General features: G+C 50.5%; 1 protein-coding gene across 1 annotated transcript; it reads left to right on the forward strand.

Annotated features, from left to right (window-relative positions):
* Positions 1 to 977: 977 nt before the first annotated feature.
* Positions 978 to 13,577, forward strand: LOC144110461 (excitatory amino acid transporter-like). Its single transcript, XM_077643369.1, has 9 exons — positions 978 to 1,055; positions 3,606 to 3,954; positions 5,118 to 5,400; positions 6,158 to 6,200; positions 7,720 to 8,010; positions 9,510 to 9,679; positions 9,913 to 10,107; positions 10,687 to 10,821; positions 13,310 to 13,577. Exons 1-9 carry the CDS (start codon positions 1,038 to 1,040, stop codon positions 13,455 to 13,457), a joined length of 1,632 nt encoding a protein of 543 aa, XP_077499495.1. The 5' UTR covers positions 978 to 1,037; the 3' UTR covers positions 13,458 to 13,577.
* The last annotated feature ends 2,131 nt before the right edge of the window (positions 13,578 to 15,708 follow it).

Genomic DNA, 15,708 nt, shown 5'->3' on the forward strand with positions numbered 1-15,708 from the left:
TTTCGAACGGCGTAAAGAACGAACGCTTTTCCGGCCACAGTTTGAAGGGCGGAGCTCGCCAGCCGGCCGTCGCGTCTTTGTCAGCTGTTAGGCCTAGGACAAGTCACGCCAAATCTCGCGCGCCTGCCCGGACTGAGCACACAGCGTTATCTGTCATTTTCATCGGCCGCCACACAGTCATTCTAATTTATCTGCACACCTCAGTGTTAAACGTCTGCTCGATTGCATTGCAGCTTTTCCTTTTCGGGCTTTTTGTGCGGCTGCACCCATGTGACTGATTGGTCGCGGAAGGGATGCAACAGTTGTAACTTGGTCGTCGCTTAAAGTGCGCCTTCACATGACCGGGCATCTGCGAACCGACGCGAGCTTTATCCCACTATCAGCAGGGCAGAGGCTGGTTGGTTGGCCTCAAATAAAGATGGCACATACTCACTGCCGGGAAGGGGTACAGGCGGTGAATCGCTGGAAACAGGAGCGTTTAGAGGCAACGAAATAACGCGCATTCAGAACTTCTCAGTCAGTTGTGCATATTGCGAAGCCAGTGCTTTCGCACTGCTTTTCAAAATAAATATTATCCAAATCATATCGTCCACCCTGATCTTTAAGTAAAGGGATCACTTTGGCCAGCTTCCACTCAGATGGTATCCAAGCGATTTTGACAGAAGAGTTTGCCATGTGATGATGATGTCCTCAGGCACATAGCCACGGCGGGGGATTGGCCAGGGTGTGTAATCACGTGCACCACCGGGAGCATGGCTTCTCGTCTTTCTTTTCTTTATGCAGAAGTAGGGGGCCGATCTGCAGAAAAACCGCGAAACGATCATAGTTTCCCTCTAAAACCCTCTTTTATTTGCTACGGTAGGATTCTTTTTTCTCTAAGCAAACGTAATTGGGACCGCGTTCGGTCGACGTATTATGTCGCGAGAGAAAACGTACGCATCTAATGTGAAAACGATGACGAATGCGTCAAGCGCGAGCTTTCGTCTTCACGGCCTGTCCTCCTTGGTGTTCGGTCCAAGATCTGCAAGGCGTTGAAGATGCAGGACCGTAACCTGGTGAGCGTGAAAAATTTACGTGATTTTTGGTCCTTCCCAGAGCCGCCTTCATTAAACATGACAAAAGAAGACACGCGTCTCGACCCTTTCCCCAAAGGTAAAGCTCGGAGATCTTCTCGAACACCACTGAATAGGCGAGGCCGACTTCTGGACACCTGCAATTATCGAAATACCAAGCCCCTTCCGCGACACTTCGCGACAACCAGTCCGTCTGCGATCTTATCACGGAAGTTACTGCGTATTTTCTTTTCTAGTGAGTGTAGCCTTGCACTTGCGGAGCCATCTCAAAAACAAGTGGTCCCGCATCGGCTCCTAAAGTGGTCCCCCAAAGAAGCTCCTAGAGAAGCACCACACACAGGAGTTACCCTAGCGCGTCCAAGAGATCTCCCGGTATTGCTTCACAGCATCCCACGTGACACGCAGTAGGTCCCAATAATTTTAGCGCGATAGCGTTCAGGCTCCTGCTCTGCATACAAACCGGCGTCGAAACTTACCCAAGCATATATAACATGGACGTGCGACAAACAATACTCCCAGACCTTAAGCCTAAACCGACATGGGACGAGATGCTGGCCAGCGATGACCCTGTCGCCGGGGCCTAAGTAGCGGACAGAACAGAGCGGCTGGAAATCTGCAGTGGAGCCCCGGAAACGGGGCCCACCCACTGAAGATTTATATATCGCCAGTAACAAACACTTCTCCCTCTCTCTCGGAGTCGGCGTTGTGTCAAAAAAAATATCAGGACGACCAACCTACGTAGCCACCTAGGTCATGTGACGTTATGACATCATGGAAACCTGCCCACCGGAGTGCGAGCAAACTGACCCCGTGGAAGGTTGTAGGTGGCAGGTTGCAGTTAAATTAATGATTGGACGCTAGAAGTTGCCCCCGAAGAGCAACATGCTTGTCCGAGTACCCCTAGTGGCAGCACATGCCATCGCAGGGCACTGGCGCATGGCTTAACCTTTGCACCTCTGCACTAGGAGGGGTACGAGAACTCCCAGGAATCTACGAAAGTCCACAGTGACCAATTCCGCACATATGGGAGTGAATTTTCTTCTTCTTCTTTGTCTTGATTGGGTTTGAAGACGTAGCAAAAAGCACCGGAGGTGCGCCCCGTCCGAGACGGTGATGAAGGAAGACGAATTGAGGATAGCGGCACTTCATCAAGAAACAAAGAGAATAAGTGAAGTTTATATACATAACAAACAGTATTTACAGCGCGGTAGGGCAAAAATGAAGCATGGATCTGGCTAGCGAGGCATATCCGACAATGTACACCTCAAGCAACAGCTCAGAACAACCGACTGGACTCCCGGGCTCTGTTTTAAAGCCTCGAGGTCCAGTCCGCATTCGGATCACATCGAATTGCAGTAAGCGTCCACATGATTGGTCTCCTGCTGCGTGGAACGCCCCGTTCCAGTTTGCAAGCACTAATAGCTCTGTCCCGAGACATGTACATGCAAGCAGAAAGAGCGGCAAGTTACAGTCCTGCCCCCCAAGCTTCACAGCGCACTCGAAAACCTCTCTCAGGGAGAAATGGAAACTAACACCGGGGCACCACATTCCTTTCACACCGTGTCTCTTACGCTCCGCCATCGCATCCGGCCTCCTAAACGCTAAGGTTGTTAAGGCAAATTGGCAGCATCGTTTCCACGCGTCCTTCCTGGCAGACGTCCCAGTGCCTACCGCGATAAGCCGCCGCTATCTCGGCCCTTCCGTTTACCCGAAAACCCGCCATGCGGGCGACCTCTGCCTCTACGGTGCGGCGGCAGGGAAGGGGATCCAAGAATTGTCGCTTGTTTTGTTGACAAAACGAACCATACATCGAACCCCGTCCCCGCGAGTACATCTCCTTTGTCGTGCCATGCAGGGCCCGGCCGGTCAAGCCCCTACGAGCCCTCTTGTCGCCCAAGCACACCGCTAATCTGCAAGCGAAGTTCGCGCTAAAGCTAATACGCTATGCTTGTCATTTCAACGGCAGCGCTAATGCTTCTCTGCCGACGAACCTCCTGACAGCAAAGAGAATTACTGCGACCGTGCGCACCCGCCGCGGTTGCTCAGTGGTTAGGGCGCTCGGCTACTGATCCGGAGTTCCCGGGTTCGAACCCGACCGCGGCGGCTGCGTTTTTATGGAGGCGAAACGCAAAAGGCGCCCGTGTGATGTGCGATGTTAGTGCGCGTCAAAGATCCCCAGGTGGTCGAAATTATTCCGGAGCCCTCCACTACGGCACCTTTTTCTTCCTTTGTTCTTTCACTCCTTCTTTTATCCCTTCCCTTACGGCGCGGATCAGGTGTCCGCCGATATGTGAAACAGATACTGCGCCATTTCCTTCCCCCAAAACCAATTACTATTACCACGACCGTGCGCTGGTGCCTGAACAGCCTGTCTGAAAAGATGTTGCGTGCGTATACCGACCTTTACAATGTGCATTCACTCATTAACGCTATCGCGTCATGCCCTTACGGTGAACCTTAAGTGTCCATTCCAATTTCTTTTTAAATGTTTCGTTATGTACATTGCTATTTCGCGGGTTTCCAAACCAACAGAAACGCGGGCACGGCGGAGCGGACGGCGGCGGACCCAGCGACCAAAATTCTCCGTGGAACTCAGCAGCCCTGCATTCGGCCGCCTCACTCGAGCTGGCGCAGCAACGCCTGCAGCAGCAGCAGCAGAAAGGCCAGTCGTCGTCGAGTGGGGTCCAATCGGGCGGCGGGGGTCCACTGCCGGTGGAGGCTGAAGAGGAGCGTCCTCAGCAGGTGGTGGAGGGCGTGTCCAGCCGGCTGCTTCCGCTACTCATGGCAGCCGGCCTCGTAGGCGGAGCAGCACTTGGGTTCGCCATCCGCGCCACAGACAACCCGTGGACCAGCCGACAGATCATGTACGTCGGCTTTCCCGGTGAGCGACAATTCGACGCTATCTAATGTTTATCACCAACGGCACTATCAAGTGACTCTCCCCAGCTGCACTATCAAGTGCTGTTGCCAGCCGCATTATTTGATTTCATTTATTTGGGTACGTTTACAACAAAATCTACAGGGTCCCGGAAAAGCTGCTAACTCGCATCTTGAGCGGAGCCTGGTTCCATTTACGTATCAAGTGCTGTTGGACGTGGCATTATCAAATGCTACTGACAGCGGTGATATCAAATGCTGTTGAAAGTGACATCTTAAATGCTATTGGCAGCGTCATTGTCCAACGCTATTGACAACGCTGTTGACTGATGCTATTAGTACTTCTAAATGCTACTGACATTGTCGCCAGAAATCTGTGGCATTAAATACCACTCGAGCAGCCCAAATTCTAACTCGATAAGGTGTGGTTAGGCCTTGCAATCGCACCCCAACCAGTGGTGATGTAGAGTTAACTTACGGAGCACAAATGAACCTAGACGCTACCGGAACAGCTGTTTTTGCAAGGCTTGCAAAACAAACGGTCAAATTATCACGCACCTCTTATGGGACTGCCCAGCCCCACACGACGTGCGCCATCGACACTGTCCACTAAACCGCACTGTGTCATGGTTTGATCCGCCAGAAGAATATGCCGGAAAAAAACTTCCCGGAATTGTGGGCTAATACAGTAGAAGCGCAGATTCCAAAGAAGACTTAAAATGTCAGCGATATGACGATGGCTTCCAAATGCACTCCTCGTCCCGTTAACGGTCCATAGAGTCATCCTATAACGAATTCCTCAATTTGCTTTAGAAGAAGAAGGCCTGAAGTCGTCGACTGAGGAGATAAGATGAGAGGTATGCCATTGGCGGGGATCTCGCTTTTATGTTGCTTGGATTGTTCCAGCTCATATAGGACATGAGACAGAGCTTGCACACGTATGCGAAGTTACATACTCGTGTGTAGGCGGCATGTATATTTCGAAGGCAACCTTCAACCTTCGTAGAACCGGGCTTGCTGGAGGTCTTCAGAGCTCTCGCTGTGTGGCAATGTGCAAACAATGTCCCACTATCGGCGAGCGATGTTTCGGCGCTGTTGGAAATAAACTTTGTCAGTAGGCGCTTCGGCCGCGTCTGGAGATGCTGCTATACAGCGGAATGGTCGCAGGCGAGCTGTTCTCTCGCATGATGAGCGGCGTGTCGCTGCCGCTGATCAGTTCGAGCGTGGTGGCCGCCCTGGGCAGCAGTCGGCTGCCGGTCATCGGCCGCATCGGCCTGTGCTCCTTGTTCCTGTCGCTGCTGTGCAAGTGCCTAGCGGCCGGCGGGGCCGTCGCACTGACCGTCTTCCTGTCGCCCGGCAGCACGGTGCGGCTCGAGGTCGAGGCGCCCAAGGTCCGGCCCAGCGTACGCACATCCCTGGCCGCCACGGACCGCCTGCTGGACCTCGTCAGGCGAGCCGCTGCGCACTACTCTCTCTCTCCTGAGTTATTATGGTCAATGAGGGCAATGGGTTCTCTTTTCGTCCTACCCTGTATAAATGAATGCGTGACCGCGCCTTATGTAAGCCCAACGTACAACCCTGCGTTCGGTGGGCGGAGGAGATTAAGAAGTTTGAAGACAAACTAGTTGCAGCTGGTGCGGGACAGGGCTAACTGGAGGTCACTCGTAGAGGCCTTTGTAGATGCGGCTATATTGATGACACTGTACGCTGCAGATTGCAAGTCTACCCTATTTTGGGCTGCCCGTCAACGACCATAACATAAGCGCCACCCCGAAGTCCCGCGATCACTTGACATTTTTTGCAGCCATGACGGCGTACCTTCCAACCGGCATACACATTAGGCGCAGATGTAAATGCTGCACACCCCTGATCTGTAGTGTGTTCGTGAATGTAAAATCGTTACCAGACAAGGCCTAATTTACAGAGTGAAGGCACGATGCGTGTGATAGGCAAGAGACGGAGGAACACCTAATGCCAGGGAACGATGTCGAAGTTGAAGTTTATTTTGCAACAAAGTGTTGCGAGAAAGGCCAGGAAAAAGGCTGTATAAACAGCCTTAGAAAGAGAAAACAGGCTGTGCTATTTAACGCTTATTATATGCTCTTTCTTAGTTCTCTAGCGCATATATATGGTCGATTGAAAAAACCTTTCCCTTCTGGTCAGTGAACAGTGAATAACCGCAGGTTGTACCGTTCTCTTGTTTGCAGAAACCTCTTTCCATCGAATATAATCGAGGCGCATATGTACACGGTAAGTATAGATTGTATTTTGAGGCATAGATAAATGAATAAGAAAAACATCCTCTACTGCACCATTACTATACATAAAGTAGGTAAGTCCGAAAGAAGGAAGGACTCACCGCTCCACTAATGTATACCGTCCAAATTTGTGCGGTGCTTTGACACATCACTTCCAGTTTCCAAGCGCCGTGTTTAACTCCCGTGGTCCAACATTCATATTTCGCTGTCGTGATTTCAGCTCATCACCACGGACGACACGCTCAGCGGCCCGGCCCACTCGAGCCGAAGCGGTGAGTGCAATTGGACGACGGTGGCTTTCAGAAAGCTCGTACCTTCACACCCGGACCACGTGGGCCCACATAGGTAGGCATGTAGGCCACTTGTGCCTTACTGTGGGCTTGCATGGGCTGACTTAGAGTGCGCGATCCCACAGCAGGGCAGACATGGCAGTAATCGGAATATTCTTCCCAACTGTACACGGAGCTGTGCAATTCCACCTCCGACAATCGAATTTTGACGGAGGCGAAATTCGAGAGGCCCGTCTACTGTGCGATATCAGTGCACTTCAAGAAACTCCAGGTGGTCGAAATCTGATTTGATTTGATTTAGAGGGTTTAATGTCCCAAAGCGACTCAGGCTATGAGGGGCGCCGTGGTGAAGAACTCCGGAAATTTCGACCACCTGGGGTTCTTTAACGTGCACTTACTGATGCGTCGTGCACTTACATCGTACAGTACAAGGGCCTCTAGAATTTCGCCTCCATGGAAATTCGACCGCCGCGCCGGAATCGAACCCGCGTCTTTCGGGTCAGGAGCGGAGCGCCATAACCGCTGAGGCACCGCGACGGCTCTGTATGGATGAAAAGTAGAAAAATTAATTTAATTGTAAGTGAATTGATTTCTAGAAGTAATTGCAATGTAATACGTCATTACATTTGGGAGAGGTAATCAGTAGTGTAATTTAATTACGTTATATATATTTTATGGAATAATTAGTAATGTAACTTAATTACCTTTTAAGTTATTTTAATATCTATGCTGAGGGAACGTTCCCAGGAGCTCCTGCGGGCCAGCCAATTTGGATAAACAGAGTAGTTGGCCAGCAGGTGAACTCTGGAGTTTTCAGACACCACATACATTACGACGGCGGCGCGTTTTCACTCGGGGTGAATGCTATACAATTGCTGTTTAACCGCGGTGCGGTGTAGTACGACTTTCAATGCATCACCATCACCTCACGCACTTCACAGGGCGTGTATTTGCAGCTTCCAGCCACTCTGTTGCAGTGACAGGGTAAGGACAGCAGCTTAGATGGCTTAAGAACACTGAAAGAGATAAAACTCAATCAGCACAGATAATCGGCCCAATATTGGCAAATGCCGGCCCAACAAAGGACCAGAGTGAAGCCATCTATTTCCAGTATCGGGCGGATCGCCTGTGCTGCTTGCGAACGCAAGCGAGTGTGGCATCCCGGAACATTGTCCGAGTTATAAACAGTGTCTTAAGATAGAGAAACCGAAGTAGTGAAAGCGCGCTGCGGACGCTGCAGAGGACGTCGCGACTTTGCCGGGGGCCGGGTCCGGGCACGGCGGTCCCACGCTGAACGTGTCGCCCACCGCCAACCACGTGGGCATACTGAGCTTCAGCATCCTGCTGGGCCTGGTGCTGGCCGCCTTCCGCGACGACCAGAACGTGGTGCTCAACGTGTTCGTCAGCCTCAGCAACACCGTCATGACGGCCACGCACATGCTGCTCTGGTTCGCGCCCGTCGGACTGTGCTCGACCAGCATGGCGCTCGTGCTCGGCGCCCGGCACTTGCACGTGAGATGCGCTCATTCGTCGTCGTCATGTATTAACGCGACAGCGTTAGAGTTGGCGGTCGGAGGAAAAGCAGTGACACTAATTCAGGATTGGTTGGCAGAGGTCGTGACGTTATACTACAGTCAACCAATGAGAGCAAGGTGTGACGTGAAGGTTTTGGCGGGGCACCAGATTAGGGGCAGTGAGAGAGTGCGGAAAATTTCTACGGCTCTGTTCTTGGCGCGTCAAGTCATGTGACTGGGTGCATAACCTGTCATATGACAGGCGTAAAAGCGGCGAAGGAGCGCTTCTCAAAAAGAAAGGTGCTCCAAGACGAATTCGTGAGTACCGCAATGGTGCTTGTGGAGTTCCGAAGGAGAGCTAAGTCTAATGCTGGGTCGCGTACGGCTTCCTGAAGTTTGGTTATTAGTTTTTGATTACACTCGTGGTCAACTTTCTGTGGCTGTGCAGCCAAGACTACGTAGAAAAGGGTACGAGACGGGCCTGTGTCTCCTGAAGGCTGGGGGACCGAAGCGCAAGTTTCAAACCGCTGCAGAATACGGTCAAGTCCAGCTACTTTGGATGCCACTTTTTAATTCTCGGGCAGCCAGATCTTGTTTTTAAAATTTGTCTAACGTTGGCAGCTCAGAATTCCATGGAAAACAAGTGGGGTGCGTTTTTCACAATAAACAGCACAAAGCTATAAACCGAGGAGGATACGTTGATTATTATGGTGCAGTCTTACTATATGCGAAAAAATTGACAAAATGCGTGCCCGAGGACGAGGGGCGGTCAAGGCACGGCTGGGGAGGACTACGAATGTTTTTGTACAGTAACGGTACAAAGGTAGCTCTCATCGTTTACTGGCTGGACTGTTTGGCGCAGTGACACAGCTCGGTGACGAAGGCTGTCTCCATCCCTATCCTGCCTATAGCCTTGGGTGCAGAGCCACATAATAAAGACAGAATAGGGGGCCCTATCATCCTAATCGATAGGGACACCTACTCTAAATCTCCCTAATAACCCGATGGGCGTTATTGTCCTGCGCATGCGCAGCGGCACCACGTTACCCCCTTAACCCCTTGTATCGAAGGGGTACCCTATTCTAGACCTTTCTATGTCTCTATGCCAACGGAGACAGCTCTGGAACGTAAGTGTAACGTGAGAGGGCTCCGTTGGCAAGAGTAGGATCAGTCCCCAGATTCATGCCACGAAAGGTATAGACAATTAAGCAGACATCACGAAAGGCCTCCTACTGCCTGGTCCCCCTGTGCACATGTAAGAGATGTCGTGACCACGGATGCTACTTGCTCCAGAGTGTCCATTCTACAGTCCATTTGGCGTTCTACCAAGTGTAAGGATTCTGTTGTGGCTCGCGCCCACCTGAATAACGTTCTCATCGGCTAGGCCTAAGAGATATTCGTATAAATGTAAGCAGCTTGATTATTCGGCCCCAACGTAGAAACAGGAAGCCGAGGAGTTTCTTAACATGCGGCCGCGCTCTCCCCATGCGCCCACAGGCCGTGGCCGCCGACCTCTCCATGTACGTGATGGCGTACGTGGCAGCAATCGCTCTGCACAGCCTGGTCCTGCTGCCGGCGCTCTACCTGATGCTCACGCGCCGTCACCTGGGGCCGTTCTACAGAAACATGATCTACCCCGTCTCGGTGGCTCTCGGCACGGCCTCAAGGTACACGTGGGGGTGGCGTACGTGCAAAGTTCTAGGAATGCGCATTTGCCTTCCAGTTAGCCTTACTCGATAACAGGACGAGCCAGTTAGTTATGCAAGTTGAACCATCAACGAGCCTAACTCAGCAGCGTGATTGAGCCTAACTCAGCGTCATGGTGACGATGACCACGACTAGTCCCGTCTTCCCAGTCTTCCAACGATTTCCATTTCAAATTCATTCATTCCGGGGGCAGCTCCGCGACGGTTCCGACCGTGATCGTGGCGCTCGAGGAAGGCCTCCAGATGGACCCGCGGCTGGCTCGGTTCCTGGCACCCCTCGGGGCCACGCTGAATATGGACGGCAGCACCATCTACCTCACCGTCACACTGCTCTTCCTCGCCCAGAAGAACGCCATCGCATTCACAGCGGGACAGTACCTGACCATCGGGTGAGCAGAACGTGAGGCAGCCTGCAGGACTCTTGAGTCATGCAACTCCACATCGGTCTCTCCGTTGACAGAATACAAAGCGGTGCAATGGCGAGGTGCTTGCTTGTTCGAGCTTTTCTTCTTTCCTACTCGGTCAGTCAAACACAAAATGACCTTATTGTCGCCTAGCAAAAATAAAGAGACTGATAAAACTTTAACTGTAAACCCAAGACTAAACTGGCAGGAATAGCTGGGAAAGCAGCAGATTTCAGGTTTGACATACGATGTCGCCTACTCCGCAAGAGGTCCAGAGGACAAGGTCGCAGAGTTAGACAGCACATGAGCTATGTGCAGCAATAAAATTACGAAATTTCTGTGAAAAATCTTTGACTGCATATTCGCGTGGCTTTGTCGCAATGACAATTTTTTGCGCATAAAAAGAACTCGCACGTCCATTCGACAAATCTGCAGCCAACAAGGCTTTTTCATCGGCGCTGCTCAAGCTTCGTGCGTGCATATAGCAATGAACTGTACCGTCTCGTATAGTTTGTGCAGAATGAGTGTATAGTGTGTGTGCCTGCAGATGAGCACTGTGCGCAGGTTGCTGTGCGGCCTGTCCAGTCTGAGCACAGGCTCGTCGCGCGAGGCCAACATCTGGGTGCTGGTGTACCTGATGCACGCCCTGGACATCCCGGTCGACGACATTGAGATAATCTTCTACGCCGACTGGATCATGTACGAAACCCGCTTGCCCATGAGCTCTCAGCTCACGATAGGGACAGTGTATACGCCAGCACCGCACTTCCAAGCATGCGTGCAGCCGCGGATGCCGGAGCCGGCTGGGGATAAAAGCCGAGGTCACCGCCATAGGGATACGTTCAAAAAAGTTTTGGAGCGAGAGCTCCACTACACCCTGTTTCTCCAAGGTCACAGAGTATTGCCGTTTGACCTTCAGCAGGAGGAGCGCCGGAAGTGGGGCTGTGACATCAGACCACGTGACCCGGCGCAGCTGCAGCCGCTGCTCCGACCGCGGTGTACCGACCGCCGCCTCGCCAGATGTGGTCATGTGATTATGCACGTGATTCGGCGTTCACTTAAGGACGCAAAGCCGCTCTCGCATGCATTTCGCCATGGATGAGAGTGCGGTTGACAGTGCGCCTGAAACGGGCGTTTCAAGCGTCTAACCAAGCGTAACCAAGTGTATTGGAGCTTTCGCTCTGTCTGTGTTTAGAAGAGTAAAACTACTGCCAATTTATCAAACCAATTTTCTGATTTCTCACTATACCTATGGTGGTCGGACTTTCGTGAAGAAAAGTGCAGTACATTCTAGAGCAGACTGTGAAGGAATGAAAAGTAATTTAAAACTCGCCGTCTCCACTGGCTGGTATACGGAACGGAAGCGCGAACCATAAGAGCACGTGCAAACAAAACTTTGCGAAAAATTTTTCTCGATTCGCACTGTACTCGTGAAGGCAATCGTTCGGTAACTGTTAGCGAGTGCTTTGAAGAAGACTGACAAAGTATGCAACGTCATTTCGAAGCTATGGTTTGTACCTGAGATCCGAACAAATTATGGTTATCAGGGGTCGAGATATACTCTCCCGCATCAACTAAACAAGGAGTCTGAATTGATGCATAGCTAATGACAAATCTCTTATGTTTTTGTTTTTCTCTGGAAGTGCCATCATGCTGTGTATCACTGCAATGGCTCTGTGGGATGCGTCGGACTCGTCAAGCTTTCTCACTGGCTTTTTGTCGCCGCACCCAACATCGTCACGAAGTTAACTAAACACGATTCTGATCTTTTTAAAACGTCGTGACAAATATTTTGTGCAGCGAAACATACCCCGCAACAGAAGCTCTTATCAGCTGGGCGTTTCTCCAGATCGGAAAATTAACTTCCCGTCGCGTCCAACATGCTGCCGTGTGCGCTACATAAGCTCACTAATACACTCTTTCAAACTACACAACCTAGACAGCTCTACATGAAAACGATTTCTCCGGCATGATACGCGACCGAAAGAGAACCATGCACTACAGTCGACGACGGCGATGACCCAAGCAGCAGAGGTAGTCAGCCCAATATTGGAAAATGCTGGTTTCACTCTGGTCGATTGTAGGACCAGCATTAGCCAATGTACTTCCAATATTGGGCCAGTTAGCTGTGCTGCTCGGGTACTCCACGCCGCCGCGAGCGCCCGCTGTTTGTAAACACGGTGTTGGTCCATGCCACCGTATAAAAATGCAACGTTTTTCTTTGTGGCAGCAAGACTGCAGCCGCACCTAATTCTCTAATCTGTGATTGCGACTGATGGGGCGGAAGTAATTGTCGTCGTCCTAATTGTTTCGTTCGTGTCTAATTTATAACTGCCAACTAACGACTACCGAGTAACTCAAATATCTCGACAGCATATCTCGTGTGATCAAACTCGGACATGTCGCGTCAAACATGACATATTAAGCCATTAAGCCACCACCATTAAAAGTTACGTATAGCTTATCTATAGAATGACTTATTTATTAAGCAGCTCGGCGTCGCTCGAATTTTTTCTTTCGCCAACAGTTTAGCTCGGTAGCCTTCGTGCAATGTGTTCAGACCACATTGTTTTATTTCCACCCATGCGCTGGTTTACTTTTGGCACCCCTAAAACAAATATCTGTCAGAGTTAGAAGGACTTGCATCTTCATCTCACCAGTCTTTGCCACAAGGGTTCTCGTTACAAAAAAATTTTAAGCAGTCTATAGACTGCCCAGACTTCTCTTTATGAAGTTTATAAACTCTCCATAGACAAATCCTAGAGAACGCTCCACAAATGCTATAGACGGTCTATAGACAATCTATAGATTTATGGGCATACACTTTCAGTACACTTTTGTCTATAGACAGTCTGTATACTATGAATACACAAAAATAAATATATATATATATATATAGGAAGGCAATATAATCTATAAGAAGTCTATAAACCATTTTTATAAGTATTTTAATCCTGCCGTACACGGCTCGAAATCAAATGTGGCCAGTAAACTTGCGACCAAGGATGTACCTCATGCAGTTATTGCAAAAGGGTGGAAACATTGGGCAAGTTGGTACATATCCAACTCTTCTGTCTGTCCTACGTCTCCATCCTCGTCCTTGTGGCGCCTCAGTAACCTGGAGTTATTGCAGACATATCAGTGCAAAGGCTCCCTAGCTCCCTTCAATGCCCCTGTCCGGTCGCAGGGACCGGTTGTCGACGGCGGTGAACGTGCTAGGCGATGCTGTCGTGGCCAGCGGCACTCAGGTGATGTGCCGGTCCGCGCTGGCACACAGCAAAGAGCCAGCTGACACGCCCGCCAAGGAGGAGGAAGCCATCGGCAGCCCCCAATGACCATACACACGCCCTCACTTCTCCTGCACTGGAGTCTGATAACCATCAGGAGACGGGCCCTTTTTGGTTTTGTTCGCTATCGCACATTTTAACAGGAATCTACACGCAAAGGAATAAACAGGAGCCAATTACGTAGCAGCGTCAAAAATTTTATGGAAGGTCTGGCGCTGCAAAGAACTGATGAGGTGGTATATACCGCGAGCCTGGGCGATCATCAGCGGCTAATGGCGCGATACGCAAGGCAGCAAAACCTATCGATGTCCCGGAGTGAGGGCCCCACCCACGAAGACTGGTCTCCCAGCAACCCTTTCTAAAGAAAGTTTACCTCCCCCCCCCACCCCCCATGGAGAGGTAAACGTAGGAGGTTGCCAGTTAAGCGAGACGCATCTCTTAATCAGAGGGAGGAGGGCTTTGTTCTGCAGTGAACGTAGTTGAGCTGATGATGATGCGTTGATGACTATAACAAATGGACTTGTGAGCAAGAGATCTCTCTACGGGAGGCAAACTACACGTGAGGAAATCTTCATCTTTAAAACAGAACAGCGCGCACTATGACAGGGACACGAGGAAGACACGACACAGACGAGCGCTGACTTGCAACTGAAGTTTATTGCTTGGAACGAGGCAAATACACATTTCCAACAAAAAGAAGAAAACACACAACCATTCATAGATTCAAGTCATTCAAACATGCTGCACAAAACAGGGACGATAACTGAGATCATCATTCCCCCCCCCCCCCCTCCCGCTAAAAATGCCAGTTCTTTGGGACCAATCGATAAAGAGGGGCTGCTGACGCAGGCGTCTTTTGACCAGGCGATGTGCGCTGCTTCAATTATTTCACGTGTTAGTTGGTTACTGTGCTTGATTAAAACTTGTGTGCGAGTGAAGTCAGGGTGGCAAGTTTTGCTGTCACAGTCTCTACAGTGGATGCCGAGATGCCCTTTTACAGTGTTATGCACATTGTTGTGCTCCTTCAGGCGTTCATTGAGGCCCCGTCTGACCTACATAAAGCTTGCCACATGACAAAGGAATGGCATAGACTACACCTTCTTCACAGGAGACGAATTGGTTTTCATGATTGATGTCGCACTCTCTAGGAACGAAATCGGTATTAACCATTTTGCACATCTTCCCAAGCTTATCAGGAGCCGAAAAAATGACTAACATGCTCTATTTGCTATGTTTTTAGTTTGCGGGAGAAATGATAAATGTAAGGCACAAAGGTGTTTCTTTTTTTACTTTTGCGCCAATGAGACTACCCGTTCCCCTTTCTGTTTTTGCTCAAACTACTCAGAATAGACTCTGACACTGACACTAGCAGCTGCTTGGGATAACCAGCCTTTATGAGCCGATCAGTTTGGTGAAAGAAGCTATCTTGCATAGAGTGCATGCAAGATTTGTTAAGCGCATTGTGAAAGCATGATTTCGCCACGGAACTGTATGTATGCCTCGTTACAAGCAATAAACTTCAGTTGCAAGTCAGTGCTCGTCTGTGTCGTGTCTTCCTCGTGTCTATGTCATAGTGCGCGCTGTTCTGTTTTAAAAATGGCTTACCAACTCGCCTAAGCATCCGTTGTAACGAAATCTTCATAGGCCAGTTCGTTACGGATACACATTAAACTGCGCGAATAGACAACCCACCGCGGTCCCAAACACGAAACACTTTCCTTCAAATAGAATAAAGTGGCAGCCGCAGCAGCAGCTGTTTGGGCAGTATGCGTCACAGATTACTCACGTGGAATCCTGATTGTGTAACCAGCTTAGCTGTCGTCGCCAGATCATCGCCGCCCTGTGCACACAGGTCGCGTAGCAATTCACCGGCCGAGGACAACGCGCGTCTCACCGGCAGAAGATTCCCCTCCAGCTACGATCGAGCCACGCAACAAAAAAATAAAAACCGCTTCTTATGCTTCCAGCACTTCGCCCCTCCTTCACGCGTTGAACTGTTCATCGCCACCTGCTTATTATGTGTGCTGGACTTCACTTGTTCTAGATACAGTTTATTTATTCACTACACAAGGACGGTACTTTCAGGCCCCTGCCGGTGGCAAGATGTAGCTCGGGGCCATCAGCGTTCCGCTATGCCGTGATCCGCAGCAGGGATTCAGCTGCGGCTGCGCAGTGGCAGACACGCGCTTTGGGGACATCTGCGCATGCGCACATTGCTCCGCGTGTAAAAAGATCGCGCTATGCCAAATACCACTCGTATCTCAGAATCGAGATTATTATTGGTGCAAGATGAAGACGG

This window comes from Amblyomma americanum, chromosome 11 (assembly GCF_052857255.1).
Source record: "Amblyomma americanum isolate KBUSLIRL-KWMA chromosome 11, ASM5285725v1, whole genome shotgun sequence".
Taxonomy (NCBI): Eukaryota; Metazoa; Arthropoda; class Arachnida; order Ixodida; family Ixodidae; genus Amblyomma; species Amblyomma americanum.